This window comes from Pelecanus crispus, chromosome 2, assembly GCF_030463565.1.
Source record: "Pelecanus crispus isolate bPelCri1 chromosome 2, bPelCri1.pri, whole genome shotgun sequence".
Lineage (NCBI taxonomy): Eukaryota > Metazoa > Chordata > Aves > Pelecaniformes > Pelecanidae > Pelecanus > Pelecanus crispus.
In genome coordinates this window covers 120,529,969-120,555,741 of record NC_134644.1, presented here as the reverse complement: position 1 = coordinate 120,555,741, position 25,773 = coordinate 120,529,969, and the positions used below count along the sequence as shown (strand labels likewise).

The 25,773-nt window shown below is 36.5% G+C and overlaps 1 protein-coding gene across 1 annotated transcript in view; it reads right to left on the bottom strand.

Annotated features, from left to right (window-relative positions):
- Positions 1-343: 343 nt before the first annotated feature.
- The window catches only part of LPIN2 (lipin 2), a 35,332-nt gene continuing 9,902 nt past the window's right edge, over positions 344-25,773 (bottom strand). Inside the window, exons 4-20 of the mRNA XM_009489746.2 lie at positions 22,393-22,691; positions 18,257-18,364; positions 14,288-14,411; positions 13,349-13,670; positions 13,007-13,106; positions 11,676-11,863; positions 10,365-10,458; positions 9,931-10,000; positions 9,732-9,821; positions 8,903-8,985; positions 7,657-7,801; positions 6,650-6,798; positions 6,086-6,172; positions 4,130-4,282; positions 2,997-3,111; positions 2,182-2,285; positions 344-1,861 (exon numbers count right to left, since the gene is read on the bottom strand). Of these exons, the coding sequence (XP_009488021.1) occupies positions 1,717-1,861; positions 2,182-2,285; positions 2,997-3,111; positions 4,130-4,282; positions 6,086-6,172; positions 6,650-6,798; positions 7,657-7,801; positions 8,903-8,985; positions 9,732-9,821; positions 9,931-10,000; positions 10,365-10,458; positions 11,676-11,863; positions 13,007-13,106; positions 13,349-13,670; positions 14,288-14,411; positions 18,257-18,364; positions 22,393-22,691 (2,376 nt within the window). The 3' untranslated portion in view covers positions 344-1,716. The remainder of the gene's footprint in view (positions 1,862-2,181; positions 2,286-2,996; positions 3,112-4,129; positions 4,283-6,085; positions 6,173-6,649; positions 6,799-7,656; positions 7,802-8,902; positions 8,986-9,731; positions 9,822-9,930; positions 10,001-10,364; positions 10,459-11,675; positions 11,864-13,006; positions 13,107-13,348; positions 13,671-14,287; positions 14,412-18,256; positions 18,365-22,392; positions 22,692-25,773) is intronic.

The window sequence follows — 25,773 nt, the reverse complement described above, 5'->3', positions numbered from 1 at the left end:
CTAAATGTACTCTTTTGCAGGTAGTGACACGAAGAGAGCTCCTCTCCCACATTCAGCCCAGGTAAGCTGAAGCAGAAGGGCCTGCCCAAGCTGTTTCTGAGAAGAGCAGCCCTGGTGCAGGCACCCGCAGCAGGCAGCCGTACACATGCCTTCTAAAGATCACTCACACTTCCCTGCACACACTGGGAGCTGTGTACGGGGGAGAGCTCATCCCAGAGCCTGGCAGAAATTCTGGACGTTGCCCCTGGAAGGATCTTTAATGCACAGCCCCAGGAACTTGCTTAAGGAGAAACAGAAAAGACTGTGTGCCCAGAAAGCCCAGGACCGATGTTTAAGTGACTGATGTTTAAATGACCGTAGTCCTTAAGCCCTCTGGGCTGGTGGACAAATCTATGGTGACATTCTCACCATAGATTTGTCCGAAGCTGGTTAAATGCACTAAATCAACTTAAAAAGCAGAACTACCTTTGCCTTCAAGTATTTTTAGAGAGAAATATTAGCTGCTTTTACAGCTGATAAACACTAGACTTGGAATGCAATTTGTTCACAGGCTCTGATCTGAACCTGAGGAATGACCAGCATGAATAACCCAAAAGTTAAAGAAAAAAAAAAAAGGTTTTATTCTGCTCTGCAGCTTTTAACCATTCTCATACCTGGAATCTCACTATTTAGCTGCATTTCTTTCCAGCTACTGAAAACCTGCAATACAGAATTCTGGAAAGACCTGCAGTAGACAATTAAAAAATTAAATACATAATTTTTCTAGTATTACAATTCCCTGAATATAGTCTGTACATACATTTTACTGGCCTACACAGCACACACGCATATATGCATCATCTGTGTTGAAAAAAGGAAATAAAAATGCCAGCTCCAACTCTTACAGAAAAGTTCAAGATGTTTCTTGATGGAAATTTCACATGACATAGTGCAGCCTGAAAACAACAAAAGCCACACAAGTATCTGAAGACAACTTTCATTTTAACAAGCTCATGAAATAGTTTAAGCATTGCATGTAAAAAAAGTAATAAGCAGAGTTAGTCTGAGCACAAATTGTACAAGCACAGTCTTGTACACGTGACAAAAGGCATATTTACGTTTAAAGAGGAATTTTATGTCTTCAGAGTCTGTCAGGCTAGTAACATCTACACGTTTTCTGTATTTTAGCTGAGAAAGAGTGCACTGGTCTTAGGTTCTGGCTCCTTTCAAAAATGGCCTAATGGCCCATCTGAACATTAGACCACGTTTTTAATAGGTCTGACATTCTATTTGGCAGTTTCCATACGCTTTTTGGCTTCATTTTAGAAAATATACTATTAAGACCAATACAAAAAAAAAAACCCAACCAATCCATGTTTACAATAAGGTCTCTATTGATGAAAATGCAGAGTCATAGTTTACCTCAGCATTTAGTTGCCCTGAAGCACTTGGGTACCATGACCATCAATGACAGGCCAATCTCAAGTGCCTCGGAACGGGTATATGAAGACAAGCAATAAAGAAACAAACAAAAACAACAAATGCCACACACACGAAAAAATATAGACAGTAGCTTTGCATTTTCTTGTTTTTAAACCAATGGCGTTAAAGTGATTTCTTTAGTAAGACTTATGGTACCAGTATATAAATTAGCATAATCGTTAAGAAAGTTCTTCACATTTAAACTGAAGTTGAGTAGCTGAATATGAAATTCCATCTCTAGGTGAGAAGTATTTTTCAGGCCAGGTCGTCCATGTTAAGGTCAGGAAGAGGCCCTCTCCAATAGCAAAAGGAGCTGAATTCTGGGCACGGAAATGCAGAACTCTGTTCTTTATTAAGCAATGGGAACACATGTTCCACAAGCTCACTTAGTCTGTAATACCTATATTAAAAAAAGAAGACAGACCATTATTTAACAGTCTAGTCACTGTTCAGCTGTAGCCAAAAAGGAGCTTTAGAAGTCTAGACCAGAAAGCTATAATCAAATAAGGCATCACTACTGCAGAAGCAATTTTAAATTTTATTTCACCATTTCACTTTTCTTTTTTAAAAGTTTCACTTCAGTGTCCAAAGTTGTAAGTCTCTGGCAAATAAGATTTTCATGTGTTGTATGTAATAGATCGAATCACAATCACAACTGCAATTATTTGTAATCTCATTCCTAAATACTTTCTTTAGCTGAAATAACAAAAATGATCTTACGAAGATTTGTTTCCCTTAGTTCGTTCTTGGATCAGTTCACCCTTTGGATTCACAGTAAATATTCTGCAGTCTGGAACTCCCACTTGCATGTAGGCATATACATCCTGCAAAAAGCATGAACAAAAGCACATGCTTCAACATTTCCTTATCGAATGTGATCTAACAAACAATTCCTTAAAGGAATGAGAAAAAGCTGATCCAAAAAGGGTACAGTAAAACTGCACCTTAAAAAAAAGCCCCCTAAACAACAGCCAAAACCCAAACCAAAACAAAAAAAACCCCAAACCATACACACACCATAACAAAACATTCCCCCTGCCCCCAATCCCTTAATTCCTGTTCCCAAGCCTGGGATGACAAATGCACAAAATCTATACCACACAATACCATTCCTTGTGACAATATTCCTCTTAGAATACCCTCACTCTCTCTAGCTCAATTATGATAGCATTGATCTGCAGAGAAAATACAGGAACCGTACAATAGGAAAAAGGATTCAAGACTGAGGAGCATTAAATTAACACCCTTAGGTTATAAAGCTGTCAAAAAGGCTGAAAAAGAATATGGAAAGGTGGCACATATTTAATAAATTCCTGAAAATACAAACACATCTTTGTAACCTTTCTCATATAAGCAGTTCTAGCAGCTTTTATTTAAGGTATTTGCACGTGGGTTTTCCTGACCAAACCCATAAAAGCACCACTGTCCCATTTCCTTATTCAAATTTAAATAGACACAAAAAGAAAAGCCTATTTCTTTTGCTTCCCAAGTAATTCATGCATTTTAACCCTTCAATTAGAAAGGGGCAGACTTACATTGGGCCTGTTTCCAAAAGCAGCATAGAAAGGCTGTTTACTGGGAGCAAACAAATTCTTGATATCATTCAAGCATTCGATTTTGAACTTTTCAGGCTTCTTTTCTATTACTTCCCTAAAATAAAATTTCAAAAGTCAAATTTTAAATCATGATTCGATAGAGGGTATCCTCCTTCCCCCATTTATCTGATATTTATATTCTTAACTGCTTCCTGTTGCTAGCCTTGGTAGTTACATAGATATTGGTCGGTAGTTTTCCAAGAATGATACAAGAGACAATAAAAGATTCACTCTTTTCCAACATCCATAGTAAAAGATAGGTGAATAACCTGTGCCTAGGCTAAGTAAATGGGATGAAGTTCCCAGTTGTGAATGCAGTTTGTGAACTGCTTTTATTGTAGATGGCCATCTGAATTGGAAGACCTAAACAAGTTGTTACAATTCCTGCCTCTGACAAAAGTGCGGAAGGCCTGCTAGTGATCTTAATGGGAACTGCTGTCATTGCTCGCCATGAATCAATTGTCTTTTCTAAAAACCAAGCAAAACCAAAAAGACACTTCCACTATTAGCTCTTCCCATCAAGAACAGGGAGACTATGGCTGGTTCAAAAGATCAACTGAGTCAAACCATAGCTAAGCTCCGTTTTTCTTTTTAAGTAGTCATATATGAAGTACTCCCAATATTGCAAGATCATTTAGTATGACAGTCTATATTCTCCAGCTTTTTTTCTTTTCCCTCTATCTTTCATAGTAGCATTTCCCTCTATCTTTCATAGTCATCCCTGCAGCTATACTTGAAAAGACAAAATTGTACCTATATAAACAGAACCTAATAGTAATCAGTCATGGACTAGATGAATGAAGAAAAAGGAAAATAAGCAGCTCTGTGACTGATATTTTGTGTTTTGTAGCCACTTCTAACATGCCCACAGAAACAGAAGTATACTACAAGTGAAATTCAGACAAAACAAATAGCTTATAAATGATCACTAGAGGGACATCATGTCTCAGTAGCAAATCTAGCACAGAGTGGAGTGTTTGGTTACAGCTGTAATGGCCAGCATGCCAACTGTTTAATCTGCTTCCTTCTCTGAGATGGGGAGGGAATGGACGTATGAAATCCCACATGCTTACCTATGAAAGGCAGAAAACAAACTGCTGGGGGACAACATGAGAGGGCCCCTGGGGAGAATCGTTCCTTTGTCATTCACCCAGTGTAAGTATCCTCTAGTCATATCTGCCATCCCAATGGCACGGGCAGAACAGTACAGAAACTTGTAGCCATTTCTAGAAAAGAATCATCAGCTTAGTTCATATTCCTGCTAAAGAGTTTCTTTGCAAACATTAAGTATACAGTTATAGCAATATCCAGAGGCATCAGTTCAGGTATTGACTTGTTGCAATGCTCTGCACACACACATGGAAAAGACTGTTCCACTGTTAGAAAATCTGCAAGGCATATAATAGTTTAAATACATGACTCAATCAAAACTGAGAAACAGGAACTGCAAAAAGAACAGGGATGGTAATACTCAGATTACACAATTAGATGGACTAGATTGTGTTTAAATAAGTGCCACATTGGTTTTTATCCAGCTTCTTTCAGCCCAGCTGTAGGATGACAGGAATTATTTACATTATCTGCATCACATAATATTGGATCCCAGATCTCCTCTCTTGGCTGTTGGATTTTTTCAGGTTGTTGACAGAATTTGCAGTGCAGAGCGAAGGACTGATAACAAGAAGCATTCATCAACGCCCTAAATTTTTCCTGCAGACTTTGTATGTTCTTCTGTTATACAGATTTGTACACAGTTACTGCATGCACAAAAGTCTTGAGTGTTTACGTGTATTTTCAAAGACCTGATTCAATCTGGCAAATAATTCCAAAACTACTCTTCTGTTATGCACCAAATAACCTAAACTTTGGTTTGTATCTCCCATAGACTGCAAGGGGCCACAGATGAAATTTAGCTCTACGTAACAGAGCAAAGGTCAACAAAAGATTCCAATACACCAAATATTTTTTGGGAAGAAAGACTACTAAACTTAAAAACAAAAGATAAAAGCTGATTATTTTAAGTGGATCATGAAGTATGTAACAGTTGATCATCTTGGGAACCTCAGTAGCAAGTATTATTTCTGGCATCACTATATTTTTGAAAAATAGTTTGCTAAACAAAGGACCAAACCTGAAAGGGGAGGGAAAATGTAGGTTTATTCTGCCCTAGGTTACTGGACATAAATATTATAAGGCTATATACCTCTTACATGAACAGTAGTACATTTATAAGGGTGTGGTTCACAACACTTTTGAACGAAGAAATACCTCACCACTGCTGCAAGGGGGGAGTCACCTTTCCTCTCCTTCTTCCCCTCCTGCAGTCACATGGGTTGCCTCTGCAGGTTCTTGCAGATCACAAGGTGAGCATGTTCAGTTGACCAACCCAGAAAGGGGAAGGGGAAATTGCTGTTTTGCTGGATTACTTTTCTCCTATTTTACTGAATTGCATCAGCTTACATCAGAAGTGCAACAAAGTGACAGAAAACTTAAAGGGAAGGTTGGTGGCCTGGCTTAAGTTGTTTATTAGGCTTGTTTCAGAACATGAAATCTATCCTAAGAAGCATTCACTTGAGTTTGGTAGCAAACACATTAAAACACAAAATATTTATGCATTGGAAGGACACTATTTAGGTGTGAACTTACACTGTACCTTGTTTGTAACAGGCTTTGTGATCAACCTGAGTTGGTAGAAATAGACATATGCATGATTGTTTGAGAAATTACTGCTATTATGGCTCTCTTTTTAGTCACAACAGTATTATACAGTTTTTAAGAACCAAAATGCAAACTCAAGCATTTGAGAAGGGAACTAGTGAAAGTGGTGGCTTCTATTCCTGTAAAAGTATATATCTCGGGGAGGGGGGGAACCAACCCTTAGTCCCTTAGTTTTGTCTGTGAATGACAGAAGTAGGTCACTTCCCAACAAATTGTAACAGACCGCATAATTAGTAACAACAATCCAATTACCTGCCCATTAATTCCCAAATTCCAGAAAACACTAATTGCGTCATAGGTTACATACTCACTCATTTATGGAATGATAGAGTTTTGCAATGCCCTGATGAGTCCAGTCCTTGCCAAGCTGAGGAAGGATCTGTCCTAAAGCATCAGACCTAAAAGCAAAATCAGAGATAGCAGATGCTAAGCATGTGAGTTTTGTTAACAACCACCACTAATGAATATACATTTTATGATAAGTATTTACAGAAATATCTCTGCAGAAGGTCCGAACCATTTCAAAAGAGAATTAGTAACTACTACAGACAGAGCAATTAGTGGGGCCATAGAGCACAAGTCAGCTTCCAAGTTAACCTATGGCTGCTAAACCTGGAGAAGTCTAATTGAAAGGGCAATAGTAATATGGTACACATTATCACCCTTGCATTATTCTTTTAACAGACATTTTCTAGTATGCTGTAAATGCAGGTACAAATTGAAATCAAAGCAACAAGTGTTTTTCATGACTGTTAATGAACATCCTTTAATAGTCTTCTTAAATCAAGTTTCTTTATCTTATTTTGAAAAGCAGGACAGGGTCAATAAAAGAAGAAAACAATATCAAAGAAAAGAAAAAAAACAATGATACTTACTTGGTTATCGTTCCATCGATGTCCGATATGATGATTTTATCATTCCAGTTCCAGAGATATATTGTTCCCGCACAACGGCAAGTCCCTTGATACTGGGTTGTAATACTAAATACGACATCATTAGGGCCATCTCTGAGCTTCAACTTTGCCTTTAGAATAAATCAAAATAATTGAAAATGTAAGTTGCCCTCACTATGGAATTTTTAGAATCATAAATGAGCTACAGAAAATGGCTCATATATTCTTATCTATTTTGATTAACTCATCAGAAAGTGAACCATGGTTTAACACTGGCACAGTTTTGCTGGTGAAGTCTGTTTTGTAGTCTGGGTACCTGTATTTGTCCATAGCTCCGATATCTGCTTACAGCAGCACTGACTGAAGTAATAATGAAAGATCTTTGACTATCTGCTACTTTAATTCTTGCTATTACAGTAGACTTACAGTACTATCAAATGGAACTCCCAGTTTGCTATAGTATGCAATAGTATTTTCTACTTAGTGGATGCCTTCAACAAAATTCTTCCCTGATGAAGATCATATATTTAGACAGTAGCAGAACTAACTTGTAAGTTAGACTGCAATGAATAAACTGCATACTAATTTAAATGTACATTATCAGACTGTTAAGATCCCAGGACATGCAAACTGCAGAGGCCAACAATGTAACTTTTTTGGCAATATCTTAATATAGAAGTTTAATTATAGAACTTTGTAAGAAATTATTATTTTTTAATCCAAACACAGTCTTAAAAAACACAACAGAAAAAAGTCAAAAAGTGTCTGCAGCTGCCCACATTAGTACTAGAAAATACTTTAGATTCCTTTTTAAATTTTAAATTTCCCCATTTCTTTTTTCTACTGCTAGAAAAGTAACCCGAACATATTTTTTACTTTGCGAAGTGTACTTACATGTCATTTCTAAAAAGCAGAAAAAGTCTAACTTTTAGAATCAAACAGGGTGGAATTATGAAGCATCCTACGTACAAGAAAGACATGCCACTTACTATTTGGTCCGAAGATAGTCTAAGTGACTTCTTATATGATGTAACATTCCCATGGGTTGGGTGCTCTACTGGGGCAGAATCTATTTTCAGGGATTCCTTCAACTCCTGTGATGCTTCATCACTAGAAGAATCATCTTCTGGAGGTCTAACATGACATCAACCAGAATAAATGTAAGCTACAGAAAATCCTTCTTTAATGGTGTAAGATTCTTATGCAAAAGTAATTTCCGCTTACACTGAGGATTTGCTACTAGCCTGACAGCGCTAACGAAGTCCATGATCTAGTGAATGCCCAGATAAAGCTAGCATATGCCAATAAGCAAATAAGACTTGTAATGCATGCTAGTATTGGTGGAGCTCTAAATATTACTATTACTAGCTGGCTCCACGCATGATGAGTTTAGTAAAGACACAGTGTCAAACAATCACTAATACCATGTTGATGAATTAGGTAAGCTGCAGATGAAAAGAGACATTGAATGAGTAACAGTGTTTTGTTTTTTAAAAAAAGCTGCCACAGCTACTATATAATTTAAACTGTGGGTGATAAGTTAGTGGAGTAGCTCACCTTTTAAGGTTATTCACAGACTTATTTCTCTGCTGATTACAGATTTCAAGATTAAAAGCAGCATTTAATTTCTCTGAAGTATTCAACCACGATATATTTAGTTTCTTAAATCTTTAAGACACCAACAACACTTAAAAGTATCTTTGAAAATCATGTGAGAATACGAATATGCATAATAAAGTACCTAGACTGGGACAGTTTTGTGCTAAATACTGCTAGTTTTCAACACAATCTTGGGCAACTTGTGCACTGTAATTAATGCTATTTTATTGTTTCAGTTATTTAATGTTACAAAAAATTGCACACAGTTTAAATTATTCATACAATATTAGGCTCTTTTTAAAAAAAATGACAAACAATACCTCAGAAACAATACCACTGTATTTACAGAGTAGTGGCCCATTGATAAAGGTTACCATATATGTCTTTGTTGTTCTGTCAGTTATGTTACTATTTAAGAAGTAAACACAATAGGATTTAGGAAATAATTGTAGTGTGTTTGTAGTTCCTACAATGTTTGCTGCCACATTATTTTGCTGAATTGTTTGCCAAACACATCTGGTTTCTCTTAGAGGAAAACGTTTCTTCCCACAGTAAATTCCTACTGAATTCTCCATTCAAAAAGAAAGAAAAAAGACACTATTCAGTCCACAAAATAGTCTTCAGACAGGAACACACCTACTATTAACTTGCTCTTTTATAGTTGCTGGCAGTTCATTTGCTCTTTGCGTCTCAGTTTTCCCCTCTTTCGCCTCTGGTATCTAAAGCAACATGATAATAAAACACATATTGACATTTTAAGCATTTTAAACTGATCCAAGTGGATTCATAGTTCACACTTAAGCAAAGAGCTATCAATATAGTACAAAAACTATATTAAGTCTCAGAATTGCTCATTCTGTAAATTATTTAACAAAAGAATGCTTATGAATAAAGGATCCATTAAAGTTTTTTATTATTTCAGGAAACAAAACTCTGTGTGCCAGAAGTTGAGAACTACTAGTCTAACATGATGAATTTAGCATTAAAGGGGCTGTCAACCTCTAAACTTAGAAAATTCACTTTTTTGGGGGGCAAGTAAATTTAAGACACATACTCAAGATTTAGAAAGCTTAATTTAGTCTAAAATGGGGTGTCTCGGCATAACATCTGTTATGCAGCACAGCACCTACTTATTTATTTGTGTATACATTCCTAAAACATACTGCAGTGACTGAAGAGTAGCTCTGATAACTGCTTATGGCTTAGAAGAAAGAATTTTAAGAATATTGTGCAACAGATGAATACAATAAATATTGTTGAAGCAACTAGTAACAGCAAATAAAGATGAGGTATTTAAGACTAAATATACAAAAGCAGCTACAGCTACTGCAACACTGCGTAACTCTCACTTAGCAATCAGTGACACAGAGCTACATGACCAGTGTTCTGAGGCACCTCTGACAAATTCCAATTTTTTCATTTTTTAACAGCTAAGGGGGGGCGGATCAAAATCAGTCTCAGTTACCTGTTTAGTCATGCTTTCTCTCTTGCGCCAGAACCACCACCTTCCAGACTTCTTTGGCATCTTTTCTTTGACCCAAGACTCAACAGTAGCCTGAAAAATTATGCGTGTTTTTAATTTGTATAGAAAAACAAAATGAAGATATAATAATGTGTTACTACACACAAAATCTTTTTTAAAAAGTATACATGTATCTATTTACCTTGGGCAAACTCTTCTGAAACACCTGCAAACTCAGAATCATTGGAGCCGCCAACGCCCAGTTATAATACCTGTTTTAAAACATGTTATTGATAAAATATTACAAAACCTGACTAGAGGTCAATAAATACCAGTGTGCAAACTGCCCTTTTGTTGATGAAAATATATATTTGCTGTCAACAACTAATATTACAGTTTTCTGCAAGCAGTTATTTTAATATATATGATTCAGCGTTGGTGGTAATTGCTGCAAAAAACCCCTCACTTCAGTTACAGCTAAATTTAATGCAAATCTTCAGTTCAAAATCATTGTCTTTGAGAAACAGATCCATCAAAAACACAAATTGCATTGGAAGCTGAGAAATGCACTCACTTTAAAGCGTAGATTTTAAATGAGACCTTATATGACCTAATTACATGATATAGAGAGCTTACCTGTTATAAATCCTTATTACCAGATTAGGATTGTCTATGAGTCCAGGGTTTTCAGCAAATTCATGATAAGTAATAATGTGTTCCATGAATTTTTCTGCAATAGAAGCAGATTTTAACTGAAAATAATAATATAAAATCCCAAGATGTCTGTTTAGTTTGTATCTAGGAAAACGCTTTATGTCATTTCTGCTTTCTGTCATTTCAGAGTCTTTGCTGATCTTGCAACATCACTCAAGATACGCTAATATGGTGTACCTGTCAAGATTGTGACTGCCTCCTCAGTAACAGGGAAAGCCTTGTACCATTTCAACAGTCACAGTAATAAGAATTAAGAAATTAGAAGAGGAAGGATAATGAGGAGGTAGGAACTAATTCAGTTTGCAGGCTGGAAAAAGAGAGCCATGCTTGTCTAAGCAAGTTTTCTTTAAAAAGTATTATTGGCAGGTAAGGGGCCTACTTATGCTGAAAGGGGGGAGAGAACGATATTGGCAGCTTTTCAGGTTTGTTAAATCACTGACTACTAATAGCATTTTCATGACTAGTGACTATACAAGTTTGCAGAAATTCATGATTTAGTGTAAGACCCCTGGCAAGGAATACATAGTTTTTTCAAATCAAATCCAGTATTGCTACCACATTACCAAGAGAGCTGTTCTGACCCTTTATTAATAAGCATTTAAATTTCACTTGATGCACTAGAGACTGGATGACCATTAAAAAAAAGTGATACTAAAAACATTACAGTACATGTTCATGAAGACTACATGCTCCTAGAAGCTCCCTCAAAAATGCATACAACTTCAATATTAAAACTAACCAGAGCACTAAGAGAAAAGAATCAGCAGGTAAAAATCTAAAGGTTAATAAACATTTAGAACAGGAAAAGTAGAGCAGAAGAAAAGACAGTCCAACACAATAGCCAAAGTTTTTTTAATTACTTAAAAAAAACTAAAAAAGAAAAAATTATCAGGCAATTGGAAAGAGTATGAATTGTGAAGATTTATACAGGACTAAGCAAGTAATTGCAGCCACAAACAAGAGAGGTTGGTCAGATACGCAACATGTAGTGCAAAAAAGGCGACAAAGCTTCAAGACATCAAGTGCTCTTGATTAATTTGAGATTAAATTCTCCTATCGCTGTTTGGCAAATGCTTGAGAATTTTAGAAAATGAAAGATTATCCATTTCCTTTTCTCAACATGAGCATAATAATAAGCCAAAGCTTTGCAAGGTTGAAATCAGGGCATTCAAGTCACTTCATTTGTTTAGCTGCCTGAGCTTTATTACTGTTATGTTTTAGTCTGTCACATACCTTTAGAAATCTCTCCATTTTCATTGAGACCTCCACAAAGTGAAAGTGTAACATCAGGCAAATCCATAGCAGAATCAGACATGCACTCTGTACCACTGTCAGCGGCAGCACTTCCTACTGATTGGGGTGACTGGGAACCAGAAAGGGTATCAGACTCTGTCCACTGCCTGAAACCTGGATCGGAATCACTAAAGAAAAGAAGTCCACATTTTCCATAAGTATTTCACTTGCAAAAAATTGTATAGATTTTAGGTTACAGAACACACTATATTACTCAAAAAACCCCATCATCTTGCTGTTGCATTTCTTTTAAGTACGACATCATTTTACAACATAAATTTAAAACCAACCAAAAAGACACAAACGCACACCCCCAACCCTTCATAACAGTAGCAGATTGACAGTTTCCAGTTCTCCTAACATTCACCTAAATTGAGGAAGAATTACGTTTCTTTTGCCTGCAACAAAATTGGATTTAAATGAGGGAAAGATCCTCTACATTATATTTTTGCGGAACAATACTATGCTTCTCAATCTTTACCAGAAAGCTGTAGAATAAAAGGAAAAAGGACATTGCTTGATGTTTTTAGTACACTGTGTATTTGGAAAAAGTACAATAGAAAAGAAACGTGGCCTTTTAAATGAAAATATCACATTGTCACCTAAGGTTAGAGTTATTAGTTTGATCCCAAGTAATGTAATCAGTAAGTACTGAAAAGTTTACAATTTTAGCTTTAATATAAATCAATAGATACTTCTTCCTTATTAAACTGTGTTTTTTAAAAGGTCTTCCTAGACAGTTATTTTTTGGAGAGTATTTTACAAGTATAAAATGTTTTGATTTCATTAAAAAACAAACAAGAGTGAATTTTGAGACTGAGCTGCCTTGTATGAAGATCTTGAAGGATTTTTTTTTTGTAGGTCTTTTCTGATATGAGAAAAAGTTGGAAGGGATGTACAGGGCATGCAAAAAATAAACTGATGTGTACTTATTTAGAGCTAGCAATATGGCAAAATAGAGTTCTGGGGCAAGAGGACTGTGCAGTTTAAACTTACCCCTCCTCTATATTTGCAGAACATACAGGTTCCACAAAGATGAAAACTCTCAGCAATGACCTCCCATGTGATCTTTCAACGTGTTTCTTGTCAAATCAGAAACAGATTTTCATAATGAGATTAGTACTGGTTACTCCACAAAAGCCTAGAAACCTTAAGTCCAATTGTTTTTATCAGAACTGGCACATAAACACCTAAATCATACATGCAATAACTACTCGCATAGTGCAACTGCAATATAACCCTAGATCCGTAGAACCTTAATTCAGAATTACCTTTTGGGAAAGTAGAGTGCTGCAACTTCAGGTTCCAGAGCCTTTAGGTCCTCCAAGTAAATATCGTCAGGCCCCTGATGATGACTTCGCTTGTGCACCCCTGTTAATTTTAACAATTAAGATTACTGAGATGAAGCTATGCAGACACATTAAATACAAATGTAACTGTGGAAGATTCAGACTTACTTGTAGCATTTATAAATCCAAGAAATTAGTTATAGTTTTAGGCAGTTAAGACTTTAAATAGCAAAAAATTGAAAAGGCACATTTATACTTTTTCCACTATGGCCTCAAATGTGGTAGATCACGCTGAAGGAAAGAAACAACAGTTTTATTATGTACCTTTCTTTTTTGAAGGAGAGTCAATTTTTGCTATTGGCTTTGTTTCTGGTAAAGGGTCCACCAACAATCTGGAATGATGATCAGTATCTAATGGCAATGGATCTTGTGGTTCTATGATTGCAGAAGCAAGAGAATCTTTAACATCCATCTGCTTAAGCAGAGGATGAGTTCTTGGCTCAGGTTTCAGCACTGTACAGACAGAATCTTTCACATCGTCATCATCTTCAACTTCATCAGAGCTGAGGATGACCCTAAAATGAGTCTTCTCTGATGGAGTAATGGTGGCTGTTCTGGGATGTTCCAGTTTCTCTTTCTTGCTTATCTGAAAAACAAAACTCCAGTCAACCTTTTCACTTCACATGTTTGTTTTATTCTGGTTTAAACATTAAACTTGTGACCAGGACTTGTACCATGAGCACAAGTAAACTGGGTAAGTATTTAAACATATATTTTAGCAAAATAAAACATGTCGCACCTTATTAGCAAAGTTCCCTGCAACAGAAGCTTCATACTAGCTTATTTACAAGTTCAGTAAAGAAACTGGCATAGAGGAAGTGCTGACTTGACCAAACCGTAGCAAGAAAAAAAAAGTATAAAATCTGGATGTACCAGCTGTCATGTTAGATACCAAATTTACTCTGTCAATGCTACAATTCCTCTGGAACAAACTAGAACTTAGCCTAAAATAAAGGAAATTAATTTCTAAAGTAAAAATTCAGAAATTTCAGATTTTTACTGCTAAGTTTTCTGGAATGACTTTGCTGACCAGCTTCTGAACTCAACAAATTCGACTATTTGCCAGCCACAAGGGGGTGCTACTTTCCTAGTTCAGCTGAAGTATTCTGAAGAACAGCAGCAGTTCTCCAATCCTCTCTTAAGACACAATTTTAGATATGCCAAAAATCAGCTCACAAAGTTAGAGACAATAAACAGATTTACCTTGGTTGATTCTGGGAATCCTCCCCATGTCCATTCCATGTGAGATTCAGATCTGAGCAAGCTCTCAGCAGGTTTAACTTCTAGTTCTGAATCACTTTTAGGGCAGACTGGCTCAGAGAAAGGGCTAGCAAACCAACAAAAACAACAAAAAAAGAAAAAATAGAAAAAATAAAGCTACAGTGTTTAAAATGCATTTGTTGTGCAGCTACTGTTGGTAGAGTTTTCTACAGCTTAACAGAGCTTCAATTATTCAGCAACATGGCAAGAAGCCCAGCAGGGTTTTCAGACAGTGAGGAATTAGGTTAAAACCAAAATCACATTAAAGGACTTCAGCAGCAATCACCCTAAACAGATTCCTCCATTACATCTGCAGTGTGGGTATAGCTCTTCCCTCAGCCCATGTTCCATTTTTCAAATAAAACAGAACAAACCAAAAAAGTTTATCTAAAAGTAAGACAGAAATTAGCTTTAAGTTCCTGTCTTCTGTAAAAATATAGCATTTAAGCTTGCTATGCCAAGACTTCAGTAATAAAAGTCCTGCAAACCTAACTCACAAATGCACAAAAGAACACCAGTTCCCAATGCAGGGAAAACAACATTAACAAGATAACTTAGGAGAGGGAAGAGAGATTACTTGAAAACTTCCTTCAGATGTGTTTGGACTACATGACCTTTTAAAGTTTCATCCTATTTCTCCTACAGTTATTATCTATAAATCAGAAATGGACCTCTGAAATTTACTTTAGCCAAGATTACTTTTAAGCCAGAAGAGCTCACTCTACAAAATGGCAGAAAGGTGTGATTTCAAAATCATTTTGCTCTTATGATCTTAGGGAGGAAAGGAAACACAAGAGGTTGTTTTGAAGTGGCATGTAGTGTTGGGACAGGTCCAAGTCTATCCTTTCTTGAACAGGGCAATTACATTGCATATTATAGAAATGCTGCTCTTTTTACACTTTGACATTCATAGAGTATTTTGGTTTTGTTTTTCTTTTAAGATATATATATAAACCTCAGTATTTGAATTATAGGGACCAGAACTAGACACAGCACTCCAGGTGTGGCCTGACCAGCGCTGAGTAGAGTGGGATGATTACATCTCTATCTCTGCTAGTAACACCCCTGCAGATACAGTGCAGGATCCGATTTGCCTTCATTGCTGCAGTGGCACACTGTTGACTCATGTTGAGCTTGTTGTCCACCAGGACCTGTAGGTCCCTTTCAGCAAGGCTGCTCCCCAGCCACACAGATGTGAGACTGTACTGGGCCCTTTGGTCATCCCAGGTGCAGGACTTCGCACTTGTCTTTGCACTTGTTGCACTGGGAGAGGTTTCATCTTGATATAAGACAGACATTTTTTATAGTGAGAATAATCATTCACTGGAACAACCCTCCCTGGGACGTGGTCCCCATCACAAGAGGTTTTCAATTTGTGACTGGACAGGGTGCTAGATTGATCTCCTCTAGTGACCCTTTTCCATGAAAGGCTGGACCAGATGATCTTTTGAGGTCCCTTCATCCAGGGATATGATGGATCGATCAAAAGGAAACAATTTAGAGATTTCCCCCCTCAGTTCTCCTTTAACAATTTCCTACAGAAATTACATTTTCTGTACTGTTAGAAGGGCTTATTTGAAGTAACACATTGATGAAAATACACATACATCTTTGTTTTCAGGAGGAATATGAACTCATTTTCCCTATGTGCCAAATAATTTGTTCCACCTATATCACAAGTCAACTGGAAGCCATGCAGACATATCAGCCTGTTTCTAAGCCTAATTCTTAATACTCAGCAGTACTTGCAAAAGACTGAATACTTCAGGGCTTTGAGAACCTAAGCCTGTTCTACTTACACCAAAGTGTAAGTTTTCCATTATCATTCTCAGGGAGAAATCTTTAGTCAAAAGGCCCATGTTTGTAAGAGTGATCTAGTCACGTTAACACTGCTTGTTAAAACTGGAAGAACATTGATGGTATCAGATATCAAATACTTAATGGCTATGCGTTTTGTTTTTATTCTAGTGGACAGGACAAACAGAAGTGTCCTCATTGAAAAGACTTAGGCTATTATCTTCCCTTAGCTCCCTGCAAGGGTTCTGAAGAGCAACATGACCAACCTCAATTAAGAGACAGCTTTTCCAGGTCTCCAAAAAGGAGGTTATTAAAACCTCCCATTTCTCTTTCACTGTACAATGGATACATTATAGAATCTTTCTTCGGTAACTTAGAAGAAATAATTTCATACAAAACTTCTTTTCTCCTAGATGTCTCATGCAAGACAGAATTGCCCCCCCCAACTCCTCCCCAAAGAGGGAAAGGAAAATTGCCAATTTCTCTGTTACACTGCAATGTGTACCAGATAGCTTCTTGTTTAAAAAAAAAAAAAAAAACAACCAAACCACCAACCAACCAAAAAGCTATGAACAGCCTAGGTCTCTCACATGATGCACAAACAAGTTGTTAGAGCAGACTATCCCCTAAATATGTAAACAAGAAGAGAAGCATGGATCGCATCTCCCAGATATAGCCTGCTAGTCTATGTTAGCTAGAGTTTTATAAACTGAAAAGGAATATCAGCCTCTATCCTACAATTATCTAGGTGATATAATCCATACAACACCATGTTAATCCTCAGGGTCAAACAGTGTGACTACTTTTCAGTTACAAACCACAAACCTTTGGGGAACATTTGAAGCCTACATCTCATCAAGCACAATTGAGGATGTGGTTGTCAGCCCAAAACACAAAATGGAATGATAATGGGATTTCCTGTCCAACTGCTTCTGTTCATTAACAAGCTATGCACTGGGGGAATTAGCAGGCACCAAGCATGGTGTGATACATTCAGACTCTACTGAGGCCACAGCCCTGGAAACACCTGAGGTAAAGAGATTATATGCACTTCAAAAAGTATTTTCTGAAGCTATCTCTTCTATTCTGCACTACCATCTATTGATACAGAAGAACAGGCACCTGTGCACTGAGCAGCTAACATGCAACAATAGATATCACACAAAGCTGACCAGTAATCTTCACTGACACTGTGAATGTATCTGCTATGAGGTAGAGTCCTCAGTCAAACTGAAAAGCAGTAAAAATACACACTCACCAAAGGGTTAAGATGAATCAAGATACTGCTCAGCATGCTATGCGCTATATATATATATGCCCTTCCCTATGCCCAATGTTCAGGAAAAGTACAAAATTGACCTCAAAACATGGACAGAATGCTTTCTTATGCAAATAGAGACTGATGTTAGAGTGGTGAAATCCAAAGGGTGAGCCTTGAAAAATCTAGAACCTGAATGCAAGGGGAATATAATAGCGTGAACAGCAGAAACTGAAGAGCTTGACTGTATAAACAGAAGTGCCCTAGTCACTGTAACTGAAAACTGACTAGCAAGCTGTATTATGTCATTTGTAAGAATCCACAATCAACTGGTACTGTTTCTGGTATCTCTGGGTTAGTATTCCAGTAACTAGCAAATCCTCTGTTCTGAAGTGGAATATGATTCAAGTTGAGGACCTAGCTTTACCTTGAGTAATTTGCATTATTTCACCTGGCACATTCCAACTTATACACTCAATACTTCTCCTTTATGGCATATCGAGTGTTGCTTATGCTAGGGTGAATCATAGGGACCATGTTAATTTTCCATACCCTTCTCAACCTAAGGAAATCTTATTAACTGTATTTTCTTTCTTTAATAGTGAATTTTAATAAGAAAGGGTTTTTTTTTTCCACCGGGGAGGGGTGGGGGAGGGAAGACACAAATTTAGTTTGATACATACAGTAGGGAGGAAAGTTCCCAAAGTTCCAAGTAAGTATCAAATGTAGCATTTGATATCACAAGTTAGGCATGTTTGATAGTTCTACAGATCGGGGGAAAAAATGAATAAGGCGGCATATTAATTTTATATAATTATTCACCATTATACATATGACAACATTACAAAGTGACTTACTTCTCCAGAGGGGACCAGTCTCCATCAGATAAGGGGTAATGATCCTTTGAGTGATAAATCAAAGACTCTTTTTGTTCTTCACCCTTTGGTGATGAATTTGAGGATCCTCTGTGGAGATACATGGGACATTAAGTCAGCTGTAAGAAATCTACATTACTAATTCAGTTAGAAAAGTTACTTATGTGTTATTAAAAATCCAAGATCTAGAGAAAGAAGTGTATAGCTTAAAGAATTCAGTTTGCAACACACCTTTATGTAACTTAGAATGTATATAAAAACTATTAATACTTGAAAATATTGCAAATTTAAAAATCTAACATTCTTAATACATAGTTAACATTGAAGAAGTCACAATAGCATAAATTATATCACTCTATACAGCCAGCTAATATTATCAAAACCCAAAGATGAACAGAGATTTACACATTACCTTTACTACATAAACCTTAGAAACACTGAAAAAGTTAAATAGAAAAGGTAGTTTTGACAATGCACTTTATGACTGCACATTTTACAAATTAAAACCAGTAAGAAAACAGAGGTGGGTACTAGCCTCACAATTTACCCAAGAGTTTACAAATTAACATAAACTACAAGAAGTAGCTAGAAGTACTGTACTTTTCTGAACAGTGGGGGTTGCTTTGCACTGGGAAGTCTACTCAATATCTATAACAAAAAAACAAAAACCCAACCAACAGTAAGACCCACTGAGCAGGCATGCATTGTATTTTACACAAAATTCCCTTTTAAACACTTCCATCATAAGTACTTCAGATCTTTTTACTTCAGAGCTTTACTTTCAGAGCTTTCTGAATTTAATTGAATAAATAGCTATTCTCAGGACACAACTAACTTGTTTTGAGGTTAGATCAAGGGCATCATGGCTACACAGTGGACAGAATACAAGGAAGATAAGCCTGGAATTTGAGTGTAAAATGCAATACAAATTACTGTAAGCCATTATTATGAGAGAAAAGAAAAAGTATTTTTCTTCCATTAGCAGCACAGTTGCACGGAACTTCTTTTGGAATGTTAACACTAATTTCTCTTATGGATGCAGAAAAGAAAATATTTTAATATTATCTATTAAAGTACATAAATATTTATAATTTGCATGCTTACTCAATACAGCCCATTAGACCCTAAGCAGTTACAGTGATCTACCTCATTTGCACAAATCTTTCATTTGGAAGACAGTCTAGACTATGTTAAATACTGAACCCTAAAAATGTCTTACTAGCTCCACTTCTTATTCAGAAGTATTATAACTATGAAACTTCATGATGACAGCTTGACTTGAGATGAGAGCTGCAGAGACTGTACATCCTTTGTATTCATAAACCAATATGAATCATACCAATATGTTTCATACTATCTTTGTCTGCATCTAGTGCTAAGTATCTCCAAAAGAGGAAAAATGTATTATTGAACAATTAAGTAAACACATAAAATATTATTACAGAAAGGTCCTCAATATTATGACTTCAGAGGCAGGCAAGATGACATACAGGTGGTACTGAATAGATTTTATTCACCGGAAATTTGCAACTAAAGGAGTTCATATGAACCATCACAAAAAATCACAAAAAATCAAGTTTCATCTGTAAGTGGATAAATTTGAAGGTCAAAAATCCAAATGCAGTCAAAGATTATTGAAAATAAGAGGGGAAAATCAGTATGCATCAACTTATAACTTTGGAGTTACACTGTCAATTCTAAGCTATTTTGCAACATTTATAAAGTGCTACCACTTTTTCTCATCCTTATCCACTTTATACATGGTCTAAAAAAATCTGTAAGATTTTAGAGACAGATAACTACTTTAACTTTTTAACACCCTTAGCACTGGAAATAATGAAATAATGCCCTCTATTTCGGAGTACGCACACTGTAATCTCAGTCCTCCTGGTACTATTTTAGGTAAGTCAAGCACTACTAACATATCTAAATCACAGCTAGAAAAGACAAAGGATGTATTTTTAAAAAGTTGCATAAACACTTGGAAATGGATTTTCCCAAGGAACAGGAAACAGCTTGGTTTTCACTTTATAAAAATAGAACTAGATAAGACATTACATACTGGTACCTGTAGCTGAATTTTTGACCTTCCTGTTGGAACATCAGCCTCCTCCTTTCTTCCCCAGTTTCACTTTGAAATCTGAAGCTATGTCTAATAACAGTTAAGTTTCTATTTCTCCAACCCCCAAGAGCCATACATTTATAACTAAAAAAAACCCACCAAAACAAAACAAACCTGCTGGTATCACCTTACATCCCCACAGGATGTGAAAAGAAAGCTTATGAACATTTTTTCACCTCCGTATCTTTAGCTAGGAATAAAACAGTGTATGCCTATTGCAAGGCATTTTATTTCCTGCCTTGGTAGGCCACTGGAATGAATATGTATGAACTCCACTCACAGATACATAACCACAAACCTACTGTCTCTGAGCTTCCATTACTACAATGTATTTTTTCAGTCCTGCAGTTACTTGCTATTCACAAAACAGCATTCTTCTACAAAATCTTCTTCCTTTCACATCGTAACACTCTGACTGAGAATGCATTTCTGCTGCTATTTTTCACATATATATAAACAGAAAATGTGGTTTACAAATAGAAAGCCTTTTCAATCTTTCATTCTAAAGGGTACAAAAAATAAAACTGGAGTAGCCTTTATGGAAATACCTTGGTCTGTTCAGCTATGAGTAAACATTTGACATTTCAGTCAAACCTACAATTTTTTATTAATCTCTAGTGAAATTAAGCTAATTGCTAGGACAGCAATTTGAATTTAAACACTGGATGAAAACAGCCATTATTGGCGTGACATTCCTAAATTCTTCATACATTTGTAATAATTTACTGAATAAAGAATAAACAATTCATGGGTTATATTTTCTTTCTTCCTCTACTTGATGGTTATTTTTTGTTTCGATGGTTTCACTGTTAGAAGTTATTGTTGTCTTAATACTATCACACTGAAGACTGCACAAAGATCTTGCTTGTCTTAAACTGGAAAAAAGGAAAAAAGGAAAAATCTCAAACCAAACAAAATGCCAATTCCCAGACTTAAACAGAGCAGTGAACATCTAAATGACAATTCATTGACATAAATATGACAGTGAAAAAGTTAGGCCAATGAACGAAGAAAGCCACAGACATTCTAAAAAATACTTTAAAATCAAGATTTTTTTTGTTATGTTTTATCATTTATTTATCATAGGTGTGATAACAGATTCATGTTTTTCTGTTGCATTAACCTTTTTGACTGGTACTTACTAAATTTGAGACTCCCTTGAAGACCCATACTGAAGGAGTTTTTTGTTATACTTTATCCTCTTACACTAAAACATTCTTCCAATTCCCAGACCAGATCTTGAATTTATTCAGACATTACTACATTTAACAGTAATGCTGTCCAATAAAGCAGCTAGCTTTGCCTAAAAACTAAGTCCACTTCTTTTGTTAAGCAGCCTAAGAAATTTCCACATAAAACTGATGGGTAGACCTTTCCTGGATTTTAAGCATTTATGTTTGATAGCTTTCTTCTATTACTATAATCTTTCCTATTACTCATATAAACTTCTTCAGCTTATTAGTATGTGCTACCACTTTACTGCAAGCTCCACTTAATAGTTTATCCACTTCAAAATACAGGACTGAATTTCCCCCCCGCCCTCCTTTATGACTACACACATGTAAAGAATTCTCTTTACTAATGTGAAGGAGCATTCATTTATGTAGTTTTCAGTTACCCAAGTCAAATTCAGATGTGGTGTACTACAGGCATTCCACACTGCAGTTTATGTAGAGGATACCAAACACACCAGAAGACCACTGCCTCAGAGAAATTACACTAAAAGCTTTTCTCAGTCACACAACTGATCATGACAACGTTTCTTTACCAGAATAGGCTTAACTGGATTTCATGTTCATAACAAAATGGCCAAACTTGAAGGATTCTGTAAAGATGTGGAAGATAATGGTTTGGAGTTTTGCTTGCTTGTTTGTGGAATAGCCTACTCAGAGCCTACTGAAACTTATGCATTACTTGCATAGAGGAAAGGTACAAGTCACCTTTTAAATGTTCAGTGGTAACAGTGAAAGCAGTCAGCAAGTATCCGATAGTTTACCTTAGGGGTTGAACACTTTTTTCATCATCTGAGCTTATTTCCATTTCAAAAATCTCTTCCGTCCCAGTAGAAGAGATCTGATCTTCCTTCCTGCTATCTTGTTTGTATTTCTTTCTTCTTCTTTTTTTCTTTTTCACGGAACCTGGGGTGAATACAGTCTCTGTTTCCACAGAGTGTGGAATTTCTGAGTTTACACATGTCCTCTCATTTTCACCTGATTTCAAATGATTGCCAGTGTCTTTAAAAAACTGGTCTTCAGTGGGTATTGGAGATGTTGCCAAATGTGCAGGAACTTTTTCCTAAGGAGGAAAAAAAAAACCCAACAGACTATTTTTTAACTTTGTTTTGTGCATACAGGATTGTTGTCAGCTACAGCTTAATCCTTGCATCTGTATTTAGACACAAAACCATACAATAGCCCCATGGTATGAAGCTGATATCAAGGAAGGAATCAAGTTGACTAGGGGGATTACAAAAAGTTCAGAAAAATGAATATTAGTATTCTTACAGTTTCAGACAAACAATTCATTTTGCTAGCAAAACAAATACCCAAGCAGTGGAATGTTTTTGAAATTATCTGCCCTTTAGCACACCACCTCTATCCATGTTTAGTAAATGTGTTAATAAAAACAGGTTAATTAAATTCACTGTCTATTTCTTTTGAAACAGATTAATAGAAAGGTGTGGGTTGGAAGGGACATCTGGACATCATCTGGTCCAATCATCTGTTGAAAGCAGGGCCTCAGGTTAGGTTATCCAGGGCCTTGTCAAGCCAAAGGTTGAGTATTTCCAGTGGGGAAGAGTCTATCACTTCTTTAGGTCACCTATTCCTGTGTTATATTGTTCTCATAATGAAGGTTTTTCTTATATCCAGCTGGAATTTCCCCTTTGTGCCCTCTTCCCCTGTCTTACCACCAGGCATCCTTGTGAAGGGAGTGCCTCCATCCACTCTCTAACTACCTTGTAGGTATTGCAAGGCTGTGGTTAGGTGCCCCTGAGCCTTCTCTTCTCTAGGCTGAACACAGCCAATTCCAGCAACCTTTCTTCCTATTTCAACTTCTCCAACCCTCTGATCATCTTGGTGGCTCTCCACTGGACTCCCTCCAATTTTCCATGTCTCTCCTGAACTGGAGAGACTAGAACTTGGTAGAGCAGAACCACGTTCCAGGTTTGGCCTAACATATCCACATACCTCCATCTGCTGGCTATACTCCTGCTGATGCAGCCTACGACACATTTGCCTCCGTTGCTGCCAGGGCACACTGCTGGTCTTTACAGCAGAGATGCATTTCATCCAGTCAGACCCCAGCCTGTACTGCTGTGTGGGATTCTGCCAACCCAGACGCAAGACTTCACCTGTATCTTGGGTAAACCTTGTGCAAATCTTGGTGGTCCAGTCTCCCAGCCTGCCAAGTTTGCTCTATGTGGTGGCTCTTTTTCTGGCCCGTCTACCTCTCCTCCCAGCTCAGTGTTACCCACAAAATTGGTGAAGGTGCATTCAGTCTTGTCATCCATGTCAGACACTATTTATGTAAGTATCTTTCAAAAAGAAAAACTCAACTATAATTTTATCATGTTAAAACCAACAAACAACCCACCCTCAATTAATTACCACTCACTGCCGTTTGAAGGAACAATTCAAATGAAGGAAAAGCTTTACCAATGGGCTGCCTGGGGCTTATTTACATCAGAACAAGAAACTTCAAGATATTGACACCTGAACTGAAAGAAACACACTGTGAAGGGACAAAGTGGAACAAAAGTAGAAGAGAATGGAATTTGCATAGTGAGGAGAAAGAGAAAAAGTTATGGAACTCAATTTCATGGTAAGAATAGAACTAATCACAAGATGCCTGTTATTTTACAGGACTCTTATGCAGAAGATTAGTCAGGAACTACATTGTGATCAGTCAGCCAGAGCACTGATACTACTTTTGATGTGTTCAAAGTCTGAACTGCTATTACTTAATATTAAATTCAATTTTTCCATTGAGTTAAGAGTTACCCAAGACCAAGTTTTGTTCCACTGGTTGTAAAGTAGAGAGAAGTGGAGAAAGGAGAACAAAATACAGCCTTATACAGCACTAAAACCACACATTTTGCATTGTGAAAAACCTCCAAATACAATTATAGCACCTAAAATAAAGTTAATATTCTATACAATTAGTGATAAATAATACAGAATAACAAGACAAAATTAAAAAAACAGAGGAAAAGTTAGAAAAAAACGACTGAAAAATGATGCTTGAAAGTTACATTATAATCGTCCTGATGTATGTGAATTGAGGCATGTGGTGTTACTTCTGAATGTCAAGATATGAAAACAGCAAAGACTGATTACTTGAAAGAACCTTTCTGAATCCACTGAGAACTCGACAAGAGCTTCATTGTTTATGTCTTAAGCATAGCTTCAAGAGGTGACAACAAGGACATGTTGATCAGTAGCAGAAATACTGAGGAAAAAAAAAAAAATCTAAAAGCACTAAAACCAACTCAGTCCTCTGCTTTGTAGCTAACTTGATCTATAGTTTCGGCATAAACTACCAGCTTTCCAGAACACATTATACACAGATAAGGCACTCTTGTTATAAGTTAAAATATACTAAGCCAGTGTAATAGCTCCTTTAAAATATTGTACTGGGGACAAAGGTAGTGGTTATCACCCTGGCTTTCTGAAAGTCTTAAGACTGATCAGTTCCCATCAATGGCTGACACAGCCTACGTCTCTAAAAAAACCTGCTTTCAGTTTTGATTCTAACCATGGTGTATGCTAAAACAGAACCCAACCTTCCCTTCTCTTAAATATTATGAATCCCTACCCCAAGTTACCATTTAGGGTCTTAATGCTTGTTTTCTCCTTCCACTTTAAATTATATTTAACTCCTTTCAAAATGAGAGCTTCTTCCGATCCCTCACAGTAAACAAGTAGTGTGTAACCAAACTAAAAAGTGGATCAAACTAATTTCCTAGGAAGACTCTGATTCCTAATAACAACAGGAAATTAACACTTCATCTTTCACTTCACCAAGACAAAATTTTTTTCTCTCTCCTCTAACTGACTATTTTCATTAAACCTTTTGGAAGTTTGTATTTAGAACTTCTTTCCTTCTGTCTTGCTGAAAAATGCCAACAGATTCAGAAGTGATCAAAACCAAAGCTCAGGACTGACAAATATTGTGATTACATAGGTCCCATATCCTTAGGAAATTAAACTAAAAATGAACCATTATTCCCATTTTTCACAAGCTCATTAGCTTCCAGCTGCACTAGGTTCTTGGGAAATTAATTACTGTATTATAATACAAGAAGAACTCTCAAGTCGAAGAAGTTACTATTAACTGGTGAAAGTTTCATAGATAAAATTGTGAAAAACTGTGCTAA